General features: G+C 40.9%; 1 protein-coding gene across 16 annotated transcripts in view; it reads right to left on the minus strand.

Annotated features, from left to right (window-relative positions):
• Positions 1 to 15686, minus strand: part of DST (dystonin) — a 307062-nt gene that overhangs the window by 161646 nt on the left and 129730 nt on the right. For 15 of the 16 annotated variants that reach the window (XM_069805989.1, XM_069805986.1, XM_069806003.1 and 12 more), the window contains one exon: positions 6138 to 6304. In XM_069805989.1, the coding sequence (XP_069662090.1) occupies positions 6138 to 6304 (167 nt within the window). Of the gene's footprint in view, positions 1 to 6137; positions 6305 to 14354; positions 15286 to 15686 lie in introns of those variants that run through there. The other variant, XM_069805991.1, reaches the window with a different exon arrangement.

Below are 15686 nucleotides of genomic sequence, written 5' to 3' on the forward strand. Positions count from 1 at the left end.
CTTGTCAGACTGCTGCCTGACCTAAATACAGTTTATCCACTTTTTTCCTAACCAGTGTCTTTCCCATTTTGTATGGTTGCTGAAATTCACCTAAAAGCCCAGACATAACTGGACATGTCTATGCTGGAAGTGTACAGAAGGCCAGATGAAGGGCCTGTGACTCTTTAATTGCTAGTCCTTCCCATAGCATGACCATGGCCCATTGCAACCCTCGCACTCCCAAGCAATACATGAGCCCAGTTCAAGGGACAACACTGACCCAGGACTGCCCTCAAGAGGCTGCACCCTGTCTGGGGGACAGAGAGGAGAGTTCGGCCATGCAGACACAAGCCCTGCTATACCACTTACAAGGCGGGAGAGCAGGGGCTGGACCCGCTTCATTTACTAGAACAGACCTGACACCTGAGACTAGAACTTAAAAAACACTGATTTATCTGGGAACTGAGCTGAGCTTGCAGTGCTTCCTGAATGGATGCTATTTTTCACCATGCAGGCACCACTGGGGCTACTCATTAAATGCTATTATCTAGTTCCATACTGCTCTTGCTGGAATTCCTTTTGCAAACGCTAAAAGCAAAATTCCCTCTTTATTATAAAAATTTTAAGAACACAAAAATAAAGTGTAGAAAGGAGTGCACACATTGTTACAAAAAGTGTGCATGTTTGACATTGATCTTCTTTTCTTATCTTCCATACTTCACTTTTTTTCTTTAGAAAGTAAGATGAGCTGATCTGTAACCATGCCTGTTTTCTGAGTATCAGTAGTGACTGTCCTTAATGAAGTGTCCATAGGTGCCATTTAACTGTAAATCTTACAGCTATTATTTTTGCTATTTCGTAAATCCCATTTTCAGACACTTTTTAACTGAAAGTGCCTGTAGTCCTTATGTACCAAAGGGTCAGGGCAGCCTGAGGTCAAAAAAAGCAGGTTTTTTACTTTGGTATAACTTTTTATTTCAATTTGCTTTGCTTTAAAATAAATGTATCTGCAAAGTGTAATGTATCTATAATTTAGATCACTAGCTCCAATCTGGCATGCAACCCCTAATGAAAGAAGACTAACCTTCATCATTCTCTATGGACACCAACTGTTTCTATGTATTTCAACAACAAGATACAGTTCTGAAAAATTAGTATTTCTTCTTCAGGGCAAAAGTTATGTACATAAGAAAAAGAAAACACAAATCAAGAGCATTTACCTAAAGCACAGTCTTAGTGACTAGAAATACACCATAGAGCCACAAGATGAAGACCCCAGTGTGTAGACGGCAGTATCTCCGGGAAAATCTGGGTATTACATGCTGACTAAAGTCAGCCTCCAACTTTGAAGTCTGGCTTACAGGTTTTTGCTGCGTATGATACGATGGTATGAAGGAAACATCGTGTACTTTTTAAACTGCCTGAAGTCAGATTTCTTCCAACACAACACAATGAAGCAAGTAACACACACCTTCAATGAAAAATTAAGCTATAAAAGGCCAATTACATAATAGATGAGACATACAGAATTTTCTTGAATCTCCTAGGCATATCTGTAGCCTTACAAATGGCCTGATCACAGATCCAAAGAAAGGTGTGGAGGTTCAAAAAAGTTTGAAAGCTGATATATTTAAATAAAATCATACAATTACAAAAGTGGTCAAGTTCAGTATTAAAACAGACTTTTTAATGTGATCGTTTTATCTGGTTTTCTATGTTAAAACAAATATTCACACAGAGTAACAGCACGAAAAGCAAAAGCCAGGGTCTGCAATGGAGCTCCCTAAGGCAGTTCTTGAGGCCGGTGTGGAGCCCCATTCCTTTCCCAGGAATTTAATCATGTACAGGATGTTTTACATTGGAAGCTTTATATACTCTTCAGAAGTTCAGCCGAGTAATCTTCAATTATAAATACAGACGGCTGGAACCTGCTGAAAACATAAGCAACTTTCTCAGGCAAAAACAAATTACATTTTCCTAAATTTGGAGGGAAAAAATATTTGTTGTATATGGAGTCAAACACCTCAGAGTAATTTTTTCCTCTCATTTCTGTCATTCATAAAATAACTTCCCTTTATTTAAAGAACACCGCAAAAAATCACTGCAAACTCATTCATACTCTTAAAAGAGTTAAGAGAAAAAGTGCCTGAAGGCCCTTACGGAAAGCTCTGACAACCTAACCCTTGTTGCTTGAGGGAAGAAAACAAATATACTGCATTTGCTCAGGAGAGCAGTTGACTAATCTGTACGCATGTGATCTGGCACCCGCACGCTGCCTGCGTCCCCAAGCTTGGTGTTGGAAGCGGAGTGCTGCCAGCACATCTGTGGGTGCAGGCAGGGCAGGGAGACAGGGAGGAACCTGGCTCACCCAGCTGCCACACACTGGCCTGCTGATCTCTGCCAAAATGCTGCAGTGGGTACTACAGCTAGTCATGCCAGGCACAGGTCGGCCTTATCCCGCTTCTCCCACGCACCTTGGGGGGAGCAGCGAGCCACGGCAAATTCATGCAGTATTCCTGCATTTCTGCATCATAAATCTTAGCTGGCTTGCACCAAAAGGTGCTGGGATCCTCTGCCAGGACAGAAGAAAAAAAAAAAAAATGGAGACCACTACCAGCAGCCCAGATGAAACAATCCTCACCTGCTGTTAAAGCAGGTTGGGCTGTCAGCCCCGCTGAAGGCAGAGGCTCCCTGCCCACTGGTGACTGATTCACAGCCCAGCTCCTCGCCCAGCCCTCCACAGCTTCAGCAATTTCCTCAAGTCTCGAAGCTGGTGCATACTTGCAATTTAAGAAATTGCTTATGCCTGGAAAGGATGTAATTATAGCCTGCCACTCCGGTCCTGTCACCTCGAACTGGACAGTGACATCTCCCTGTCTCCCAGCTGACCGACTGTAGGGATCCTGCTGGACCTGTATGGCTTATGTTCTTGATGGCACATCCAGGAAAGGCCTCTCAGCCATGGCGTCAGGGCTGTGAGCATGGGGTTTTGCCTGTCTCTGCTCAGCTTTAGCTCAGGGACAGCGTGGCTCCTGTCCTCCGGGAGCTGCTGGAGCTCTTGCCTCTGGCCCCCAGCTGAACTATGGCCCCTGCAGTGGTGCAGCCTACACCTGTGGGCCCACATCCCAGGCCCAGCCTCAGCCCGTGCCTAGGGGGGCACCCGATTCCTGGGGCTGGGGCTGCCCTGGTCCCCCCCAGCCACCCTGCTCCTGGCTGGGGCGGTGGGACGGGCCCTGGCTGCCAGGCCCTGCCCTGGCAGAGCCTCCATGGAGACCCCCCACCTCTGTGCCCTGACATGGGTAAGCATGTGCTCTCCATCCAATGTACAGCTTACTGTCGCTCAGTACAACTGCAATTCTAGATACCATTAACACACCTGAGTGTTTCTGAGCCTTCCGGTTATTACTGTCATAGCACTAAACGTCATCCCCTTAAAATTAGGTCTGGGCCCATTTAAATCACTTCTGGGACTGGAAGTCACATCCCTGCTGCAAAGCCCCCATCCCCACTCACAGAGAGCAGATACTCCTCCTGGCCCAGGGTGCATGGTGCTTCTGTAAGCAGAGGTAATCTCCAGTGAGCACAGCATACCTGGCACAGGAGGGGCTGCCACACCGCACCACGACTGACAGACGTGCACCCATGGGGGTGCTCCACGGTGGCAGCCCCACAGTCCCATCCCACCCCCCAAGCAGGCACATCTGGTCATCCACCCTGGTGGAGCACCCCAGCCGGCAGCATCTGCAGGGCGCTCAGCCTAGTAGCTCATGAGACCACCAGTGATCCACAAACTGGGAGCTACTAAAACAGACAGAGCATATGGAGAATCACTGCCAGAAATGTGCATGTTTTGTTACCGTTTAACCTACATACTGCTCAGAACACAAACCGAGCTTTAAAAGAGCTCTCTGGAGTAAAACACTGTACTTAAAAATATCAGACGACTGTTTGGGGAGACCATTCCTATCTTGTGAGCAATTGCTGGAAATTACTATCTCTCTTTTAATGGTACAAAATGACAAAGGAAAGAAAAATAGAAGCTCACTGAAGCCAGTGGAAGAATCTCACTGATTTAATCAGCAAGACAATGTCTGAGAATCTGTAACCTCTCACAGCAAAAAGACATCAGATAAGGACAGTAAACATTCCTGGGAAGGACACAGGATCCTTAGATGAAGTTATGTTTACAAGAAGAGGATAAGCTAAATGGAAACTGGCACAGAAGCACTCAAAATGTGGACTCTGCTCCTCAGCCACTGAATCATCTGCTTTGTGCAATGCACTGGTGTCCAAGGTGCCTGTGCTTCCCTGCTGAAACACTGTGAATGAAACTCAGAGCACTACCAGAAACACTGCTCTAGCAAATCAACTACAGGTACTCAGTCATGTCCCAAGACATTAACATTCTCACAGCTAGAGGATGGAATTCAAGTTTTTCATTATTTATTAACTGATCTGTATAGGCTACACTGCTCTATGTAAGTGGTAATAAGGCTCCGAAGAAGCTCTGGGAAATATTTTCCATTATTCCATCTCATTAAGCTCCTTCCTTTTTTACCTTCCCCTTTCCCTGTATCTTTCAAATTATTTATTTTTTCAAATACTTGCCTGTGCTATGTTCATTCTTTCGGCTGCTCTGTCCTGAAGTAAAACAGCCTAGTCTTTTGCCAGCTAATTCCCTTTGTCTTGCCAATGTTACTAAAAGAAGACTTTCTTGCTGGCATGCACCTCCTCCCTGACTGGCTACCCAGAACAGAAGCATAGTGAGAAAAAGACCTCATTGATTCAGATGCAGCTTTATCTTACCATGAAGTTATGCACTGTCACAGCTAACTTCTCTAGGACTCAGAGCACTGTATTTTGTGCTTACAGCCTCTCTACACAGCGTGTGAGGAAAAGGCTGCATCTGCATGACTCATCTCCCGTTTTACTTCAGTGTCCTAGATCCTGTACCACACGCATATTGGCTCTGCCTAGGCTTCCTTCTGTGGTGAGCCAAATGGTCCCACAAGAGGAAATACAAGAATGGAATAATCTGCTCAGGGTCTGTTCCCTGGCGCTGCATTAAAACATACCAAATTTGTCTCTCTCTACCTGGGACACTCCACTGATATTACACCAAGGAAGTCATGTACCCTCAAATTTCCTTATGATGTGCCCCAGGGCATACAGCATAAACCACACGTGCTATAATAAACCCCAGAAAGTTGCAAGCCTTGCAGAGTGAGGGACAAGTCAGTACACACTAATTAGCCCAGTGGCCAGAATACTCTCCCATATGGTCCTCTAAGACACAAAACTCCTTATTCAATTCAGGCACCAAAAAATGTACCAGAGAGATGCCGCCAACCAAGAGGGAACACTGAACACAGCAGTGACCTTAAATCTTGTTCCCATGATGAGCTTTGATGCCAAAGTCAGCTTTATCAAGACAGATCTCTTCTCACTTAGAATCCAGAATTAGAAATCCTCTCTTGTCAGTAGACATCTTCAACTGTATTTCAAGTTAACATACTGTATCCTTTAGCTTCTAGCCACAGCCACCAGTAGATCTACCAATGCCTGTTTAACTTTGTAAGAGTGTGGTCACAAAAGCATACAGTAGCACAATTGCCTTCTAAGACTGAGAACGTTCAAGCCAGCTGGCCCCATTTTCCATGAGAATAACCTGCCATTTTACAGGAGACACATTTCAGAGTAGATCTGGGCTCCAAGCGAGGAAGCTTGAGGCTCCAGGGCCATGGTAAAGTCATACAGGGAAGAATATGGGGATCTCAGGCATATCTCAGGTCACGCAGCAGGCGATGGCTTTCACCAGCAGTGCAGTTTTGGACTTTGGTGATCAGTTCTGCCACTACCCTGCCTACACTTAAATGTCAGTATGACAAAAAGGGACTGTGGAGAAGACTCAACCCCGTGACATTCTCCTCAGCAGCTTGGAGGTGCAGGATTCATGGAGATGCCCTTCTGAGGAAGGAGGAATATGTAAGGGCTAATGAGGAATGCTTTGGCTGCAAAGAGCAGGGAATTGCCCAGGAAGAGACACTGTCATCTCCACTGCTGCACTGCTATTACAGGCATAAACCACAGAGCCATCTCCCTATGCACATTAAAATGCCGTAATTAACATTTTCCAAGAGAACAAATGGACTACTTACCTGTATTTATGAATGATGGCATTAAATAATCTTCCATCACGCCAGCAGGTAGTGAAATTTTCACAACGTATTCCAGCATAACCCTCGGTTGTCTGCTGCGACCATAGGAGCAGTCTCTCTTTAGCAGACATGTCCTCTGACTCTCCAGTAACATGGATATCAGATATCTAAAATACAGTTAATGAAAATATTATAATTACATCTAACCCATAATAATGTTTAAAATATTGCAGAAACCCACTCTGCATTACTGAAGAATTTTCTGTTTGATATTTGCATACATGAATATGACAATTATTTATGTACTGTATTAATACTCTTTCATGTCTCAACCTTATGCACTCTTAGTGTCTTCAATATGAAATACAAAATCCATAGCTTCACAACTTTCTTCAGTTAGCCAGTTCTCAGCCTCTTAATTTCTGGGGACAATATAATAATATCACATAATTAAAAATACTTAACTATGTCTATTTTATGCTGATAATGCAAATAATAATTATTTTTATGTATTATACCTATTCTACATAAATTTATATAATTATATATAAAATGCAGTATGTTTTATATGTATATAGTCACACCTATATAATACCTATATTTATTCATACTTCATCTAGCTACCATGTTTCTCTCAAAACAGGTTCATTTATAATATATGCTGTTCTGGAATTCAGTAACAAAAGAGCCATTTACAGTGAAAACTGGTAATAATTGTTTTAGGATAAAATTTTTCTGAGAAGCATTTTAGGAATGACTGAAAGACTGAAAGATTATAAATAAAAATTTTGCCTGATACAGAAGGTTTGGTTTTGTATTATCTAAGCATTATCAATTTCATGTCAGTGAATGCAGGAAAGGATTGGGAATTTTACATACAAATACTACTTTCTAGTACATTAAATTCTCTCCTAATGAAGTTCAGTCAGATTGCTTAGAAAACTACCATTGTGTGTATATGAAGCAGACATTTCCCTAATTTGAACATGTATTGTTTGCACCTCATGTTATAGAAATTGTACTCAATGTAAATCTGAACTGCAAGATTCAACAAAAAGAAGACATGCCTTGATAAAGAAAGTGCTATCACATGTAGTCTTCTAAGTGGCCACCTTTTACCACTTATCCAAACAACAATAGATAATAGAATATGTTATTATCAAGAACATCAAGAACCTAGGTACCATGAGGCACTACATAAGGACACATGGGCTGCAGCTCAGACATTACAAAAAGCAGGCCGAGGTGCTTGGGCAGAGGCAAGAGGGCTTGAGACACCACCAAGATTTGTGGGTGGACACCAAAGCACCCCCACGAACCCACCTGGAAGAGGGTGCGCTGCCCAAGTCGGCAGCCAGCACCGTGGGGAGAGACAGGTCTCCTTCAGCTCTGGAGCCAGCCTGAGGCCAGACAACTTTGGGGGTGAGGTAGGTGCTCAAGTTAGCTGTAGAAAGAGGCTTAACTCTGGAGCTGTGCCAACTCCAGCAATCCTGTTCTAGCGTAAACCAGGGAGCTACGTTCATGAGGTCAAGATGGGACGGTCACAACGATGTCTCCTGGCCTTGAAATCTCTGCACGCAAAGGCGTCTTCTGTCTGGGCTCTTCCTAGCGGAATTCACACAGGCTAGGCTAGAAATTACGGGTTTTTCTAACATTAAAGCCACGCAAAACAGTACCAGGAACAAAGAGATGTAGCTTTCCTACCGATGCTGCTATGTCAATGCCTAACAGGAGGTGGTGGAAAGCACTAGGAAGCAGGGGACTAAAGGAAGAGCCTGGAGATGTCAGGGCAATGTAGCTGCTGCAGTGCTCTCTAAGATTTCTGTTTAACCACCTTTCACGCTTCCAGGGGACGATGAGCATTTCAGCTGTACAGTAAACAGGAAGTAAATTTAATGCTAGGAACAAATTAATTTACATTATTTTCTATGCAAGTATCCACAAAACACCAAGTTGTGAAAGCAGTTCTTCAGATACTTATCACAGGCCATCATATCTGCTGGCTGTAGGTAAGGGAAAGATACAAGCACCATGCTAGAAAGCAAAGTAGTTTTAACTGTTCAACTAGCCCATAAATACCTCTGAAGATCTGATGGCATTTTTTGCACCCTATTGTCTCCAGCTACAACACTGCACATTTTAAAGAAAAATCAAAGAGGAAAAAAGAATAACCTCTTTTTTGTTTAAAAGGCTGAAGAGAAACACATGCAGCTGTGATTGATTATTAATTTCTAGGTATCAAAATCCTGCAGAGTATTTACTACATGAAATCACACAAAATACAGACAGTATGAGTCTTATAAGTGAAGACAACAGGGAATCCAATGTGGCAAAAGACCCACTGAAAATCTCTCTGAAAATTTTCCTGTAAAATCTAGGGAGCTCATCTGCAGTTTAAGATTTCCTTTCTGTTGCTTACCTTTATTCTTTGGTATTTCAAAGCAAGAAAGCAAACTAAATATTTTTTCAGTAGCTTTAGTTTCTATTCATCACAACCAGACCACAATATAAATGAAGTCAACCATTTACCACTTATCCAGAAAATGCTTCTGAAAGAGGTGATGTCATCTGAAGTGCCAGATGTCTAGCAAAAAAACCCCCAACAACAAAAAACCCCTATAATTTTTTCCTTGTCATTTTCAGAAAGTCCTCCGTGTGTAACCCTTAAGTATCACACTCTTTAATGTATTCTAACTAAGTGAGCTAACAATGAGATTTGCTAATCACCATTCCTTACTGGTAAATTCAAACCTTTAGCCTCCTTCACGGTTAATTGACCTGCAATGGCTATGTACATTTCAGACTGCAGAAAGTGCAAATGCAGCATATTTGAGTGCACATTAGATTCCTCTGGCAACAAGTGATTTCAGACATCAGGCAACTTCTGAAGGTCCTACTTGTATCTGTTGTTACATTGAAACAACATTTGTAGCTATGGTCACAAACAGGAGAATATTTCTTATTCTGGAAGTGACCACTAGGCAAGCTTGCAATCTGAATTTTGGATGGCTAAAACATGAATTTAGCTCATTACCCTAAGATCAACAGGTTTTCGATCCAAAATCTTCCAAGGACCATTTGGCACCCTTGTTGGCCATTTGAAGAAAAAGCAATAGACTAGACTGGGTTTAAAAACTGAGACTGCTTTTCCCTCATGGAAGTAGCCCGTTTCAGTACAGTTAAGGAACGCCAATATTAGCCTGAGACCTGAAACAGCCTGAGCACTTCTGTTCTCTTTCAGATTCCAAGGCTAAGATTTCAGACTTTTTCATAAACACTGAATTCATATTTAAGAAGTATAAAAATACATCGAGGGAAACTGTGGGTCAAAGAGCTATATTTTATTACACTTACAAATATGAGGTCTACTTTGCAAGATGCCCTATTAACTTGGAAGTACTGAAAAAGTAAAATACAACCCCACAAAAAAAGGTGTCAGAGAGAAGGAAGAGCACATCTCTCCTTTGTTAACCCCGTAAGGACAGTATCGATACTCATCTACCAACTATGCATTATTATCAACATTTATAACATCATTTGCCACAGGAAAGAAAAAGGACTACTAAATTAGGAATGCTACACCAGAAAAGAAGTTAAGGGGCAATCAAATCTTTTACTGTTCAAATTTTATCCTTCAAAGAAAACAGTTTGTGTGAACCTTTCATTCTTATATCCCACAAGCCTATCATTTACCTGCTATAAACTGTTACTAGAGGACAATTATTCCTTAAACATGGAACAAATTACTGAGTTTGCATGAGTTTGAACAGTTCTTTGCTAGAGATGCAGTTCTCCAAATTATCTCAAAGCCTGTGAATTACAAGTTATGCAAGAAAAAGTGACAGAGGTAATTCTCTGCACAGCCCTTGTATTTCAGGATCAAAGTCTTAATTGGCGCTAAATACTCTATTTCTTGTCTGTAACTGGGAGAACTAGTTCACCTCTGCCACTGTGTTTTTTCTCTGCCTGTAAGTTCCCTCTGCATCACACAGTATACAAAATCCATATACCAAAAAGCCTCAAGCTCTTTGGTTGCACCGATTTCAGTGATGCAGTTTTGAGTCTGAAGAACATACCAGACCAGAGAACACCATCCAAAAGAGATCAACGGTGGTGCTGGATTTCTGTGGCTCATTTTTTACAGTGCAAACAGAAGAAGAGCAAGACTGGTATAAACAGTAGAGGAGTCCTCCCTCTGATTTCATCTTATCCCAAAGGTTTTGAAGCAAGTCTAGACTTGACATAATGTACTTAACTGCACAAAAGTATATAATGGGCTAGGAGATGTATGATGTATAATGAAATGTATTCTAATGTCAGCTAGCCCTAAACCAGAAAAGTCTGAAGAACACAAAGAAATAAGAGAAAAAAGAATACATGAATATGGAGAGATTTTGAAATGCTACTTTCCACCTAAGCTAAGCACTTAGTTATGTGTTGCGTTTGAAAAGGATTGTTGACAGCATGTTGAGGGAAGTATAGTTATATGAATGGAATTTGAGCTTGCATGTGATCACAAGAAGTCATCTCCCCTGACGTTACAGTTGGACTTTGCGAGTTTCCATTTGGCCATAAATTCAAATGTTCCTATTCAGCTCTCGCAAGGCTCTGTGGAGCTGCAAATCCAGCTTTGGGCAACACCCTTCAAAAAATACTGGATCAGCTGAAGCAGATCATAAGAGAAAAACAAGAATGATGAAGATCTAAAAATACATGACATGTTAGGAAAGATTGAAAAATTGGGTTTATTTAGTCTAAACTAAGGAAAACCAAGGGGAGACGTGATAATAGTCTTCAAATATGTAAAATGCTGTTGCAGAAAAGGTAATTAACTCTTCTGGGAATGGCAAAAGAAGTAATGAGTTTAAAATGAGCTTACACGTTTTCAGCTAAAACCACTTTTTAATACAAAAGACAGATAAGCAATAGAATAATTACTCAGGAAGCATGTGAAACCACCAATAAGGCAGACACAGAAGAACTAGTACCAGTCAAGAATGGTTTTCATTAAGTTATCTTGCCTTCAGGTACAGAGATGACCTAGATGACCTGTCCAGAACCTTTCCAGCTCCAGTAGTTCCATCAATGATTATAGATCTCCTTCAGTCACCAGCATTTAAGGTGGACTGCACCTGCTTCTTGTGAGTATTACAAGGAAGCAAACAACAATATGCCAATAAAGCAAAACTCCTGACTTTTGCACCTTTGCAGATCATGTTCCAGAAGACCAACTGGCATTTCTCCCTCTTTTAACTGTACTACATGAATATATAATACAGTATTATGAGATGGTGGACACAGTTGGAAGGTGTCTTGTTATCTTACAACTATTTGCAATGATAACTGCAATAACAAACAGATGACTATTTAGCCAGAAGTTTTCTACTGAATATGCTGATTACAAGTAATCTACATTTTTTAATTTAAAAGCAAGTATATTGCCTTTAACCTGACTCAAATACATGTGGTTTTTTTCTTGTAGATTATTATTAGTGCTGTATAGGAGATGAGAAATCCACTGTATTAAACACCATGTAGATGCATGGCAAAAAAACAGCTGAGGAACTTGCAGCCGAGACAACAGTTGAGTACTGGAAGTCGATGAGTGATTCTGTTTATATATTAGACTTTTTTTTTTTTTCTCTAAAAAATGTTTACATCCATAAACCAGAACTGAAACTACCACAAATTAGATTGGAAAAATAATGATAATGATTGATAATGTGATACACATAAGTCATTGTTTTTGACAGAAGCTGACAACCACCAAAAACTGCTGGTAACACCAGCTGGTAGCTATCTTTTACTGATACTGAATGAAAACTATGGCTTGTTTCAACACAGGAGACATCAAATATCACAGTGGCAGTACCCCCTGCAGAGAAGCCAAAAGTATACAGCCTTGATTTTCTACTCTACCTGCATTGTGCTATAACATTACTGAGAAGGGGAAGTTGCTGCAGGAAGCCTGTTTCAGTCTTGATTCACAATTTCTTGACCTTAATGCAAACTGCCATCTGCTCTAGGACAGCCCTGAGTTAGAACAGCATCAGAGCATATCTTGCTTGAGGAAGTCACCTTCCTGTATCAGGAACAAGGGATGTAGAAATAAGGCCCCAGCAGAGAGTAAAAAACTGTTCTCTCAAAGCTAGTAGTGAGCAGTCAGGAACGAAGCTTCAGAACACCCCACTTAACCTGAATTTTGCAAATAGGAAAACAGACGTAATGTAGTAGTACTTATTTGAACACAAAATCATAATTGTTTTATATGCATATGAAGATGTGCCACAGGAAGAAACTCAAAGGATATACTCCAGTAGTGAGGACTATGCTGCTTCAGAGGGTAAAATGTCCTATCTCTGTTAAAAGTGCAAATTAGCCAGCTGTACCAATGAGCTTCCTCTGGTGTTTGTCTCCCAGTTTGAAAAGCCAATACACTTTCAAGTATCAGCCACGTCTGATGCACTGTGTATGCTGAGGGTACATTAGGGTAAGTTGACAAGGTGAGTGGAGGCTACTGATCTATGTAATTATGACCAAGAAAATGGTAAAACCTGAGACTAGTAATGCAAACCTTGTTATCAGGTTATCAAGCTGATAACAGGAACTTTGTGGATTTCTATAAATAACAGCTTTACTGTTTTATACTGAAATAGAAGACATTCAAATGCTTGTTCAGTTCTCAAAAGCAATCAAAAGGAAAGTAGTCGTGATTTTATAAAATAACTAGTCTGAAATCTAATTTTCTTCCTGGATTTGTTTACAGGTCAAAGCTAAGTGCTCTTAAAATTACTTGTACTCAGAACCTTGGGTTGAGAAAGGGAACCAAACTGAAAACCAGACATTTCAGCAACTCAGGCATTTAGCCTGGTCTGTCAGTAGTTTTCATATTTGCATCGTTATGCAGTGTTTTGTCAGTATCAGCGGCACAATTCTCAGTGTTGATGTAGGTGCTCAACAGAAGTCTCTTCCTCTGCCCACCCACCCACCCCCCGTGGTAACAGGAGGTATATGCCTGGTTGGAGTAATAACTGCAGCAATATTAGAAGTTGTATTACTCTGATTATAGAGGAAAAAGCAGCCATGCTTGTCTGAACAGACAAGGCCTCATACTCTTTTACTCAGTAATGATGTTTTCTTCAAATCAAAGAACATCCCTAAGCTGTTCCTGAATTCCAGCTAAGATTAAGAGGGCAAAGATCTCCATGTGTATTAGAAGGCTATTCGTACTAATGTGTACTGTGTGTCGTAATTGGGTGTGTTATCTGTGTTTAAAAACTGAGCTTGGAAAAAGTATTATTTGATTCTTTTTACAACAGTAAATTATGTAAACAACAGAAGTGTAGTTAGCTCTTTGGTGGAAGGAGTACCTTTGGCATATGTCCATTCCCTCTGTTCACTCAACTCAAAGCTCAGATGTCTTGGTTGAGCAAGGGGAATCAGTTTTGGACCAGATCCTGGTATTGGCACTTAGAAGATTTCAGTTGCGCTGAAGATGAGTGGGGCAGAACTGGTAATATGGATTGAACTGGTAAGCATGGATACCGACAGACAAAAATTTGCTTTCCTTCAGATATTCTGCAACTAAGCTCATACTTACTTAATATTGTAAAAGGAAAATAAACCCACCCTCACAGGAAGATGGAATTTCAATAATTAATATTAATAGGTCATCTAGACAATTTGGGAGGAAAGATCTTTTACAGGAAGTGTAGAGCAATATTAACATGATTTATGTTCACTTTTTCTATTTCAAGCTGCCTACATATTTCTATCATACTTCAGTTCCTATTGGCCATAACTGAAAAGAAATACTCCTTTCCTTGATACAAGACCCAAAGGAATTAGAAGACCATCAAGAGTTGATAAGAAAAATTACTGCAGATACTGAATGTGAACTTAAACAACTCTCTAAAATTCACTCCACCTTCTAGAAGCTTTTTAACATGAAAATCTCTTTCCTAAATTAGGAAACAAATCAAACTATAGATAGCAAAACAGCACAAGGATATAACAATACTCCTGAAGTATAGAGGTATTACTTAACCTATGAAAAAGAAAGTAGTATGTTCTGTCCTATGACTACCTGTAGTATCATAGCATGGGTAAAAGGCTTATATACAGCAAAGTGAAGATACTTTGTAACAGAAAAAATACTGTTCCAATACTTATTCTGAGCTGACTTTGAAAGATAATATACTGTGACAAAATAATTACCTTGCTCCTGTTTGGTGGAATGCTAAATAATGCCTTTTCTGTTGGCAATTGGGAAAGCACAGCATCAGAAGAATAAAACCTCTTTTGTTCAAGCAGTGGATCACTTTTGCTTTCAGAAAGAAAGTGATGCAACTTTTCAGATTTATTGCTTTCTGGGATATCTTCAATGATTCTGCAAGAAGTTGTGTTTAACCCAGTTTCTTCACGTTGTGCACCTAAAATGTGGATAGCAGAATCCAAGCTGGCTGCTTTTCCATAACAAAAACCACTGGGTTTCTTCACGAATGCTAATTCTCTCCTGTTGCCATCCTCCAAGTATTTCCTCTTCCATGTACAGCATTCCTCTGAATTCCTCTTGTCTTGTTCCTTTAACCATGTCTCTCTTTCATCAGACTTCACGAGCCTCTGATTATCACCATGAAAACTGTCCCCACAAAGAGAATCACTCCTTGTTTCACCCAGTAAAACTTTTGCTTTAACAAGATCAGCTGAAAGGTCTGTACTCACAGGCAGAGCATTACCAGCCACTGTCACTCTCCGAGGGAAGGAAGCAGCCAATCCCACACCCTTGGGACGAATGTTTTCTGAAATCCCCACTTCATACTGGCTTTTTTCTTCATTTTCTTTAACCTGTACTGAATCTGGTCTCTCCTCAGTTGATTTCTTTCTCCTTTTTCGTCTGAAATATTTTCTTCCAGCCGGACTTAAGGGAGCTTTGGCAGGATCTAAACACCGTTCTTCCTTTTCAGCCCTCACACATCCACAGACATTCCCCATTTGGCTTTCGGTAACTCACAGTCGCACAGTCTCATTCATTCCAGTATATTTACATACACTTAAATCCTCCTCAGAAAGTTAAGAAGCGCTGTTTGCACCGTAATTTCTTCCAGACTTCACGTCCATCCTCCTCAGTACGTAGCCATTTTGCTTATGAGAAATGCACACGCAATAAACGTTGTGGCACAGTGCCCAGGCAGGGCCTGTGTCTGATTAGACACTGTGGCTTATTTCTGGCCACCAATCCTCTTAAATAAACATCACTGCTTCAGCATTGGGCTGTAATGCTGATGGCCTTTCACAGAGATGACATAGTGTTTATGAGCAATAGAAAATTCTCGCATGCATTTTAACTTCCCGTTTCATTTAGTAACTCGAGGAAGACAGAGCAGAAAAATATGCAGCAGCCTTTGAAACTATTAGCTACACTCCAAATCCAAAAGCAAGCAGTGCAACAAATAGCAGGGATTTAGTTAGCAGATTTGGTTTGCACTTCATATGTTTTTATTACATATCCAACGACCCACAGAAGGGAAGATTAAAGTGAAGGATCAG

This window comes from Haliaeetus albicilla, chromosome 18 (assembly GCF_947461875.1).
Source record: "Haliaeetus albicilla chromosome 18, bHalAlb1.1, whole genome shotgun sequence".
In the NCBI taxonomy this organism is placed as follows: Eukaryota; Metazoa; Chordata; class Aves; order Accipitriformes; family Accipitridae; genus Haliaeetus; species Haliaeetus albicilla.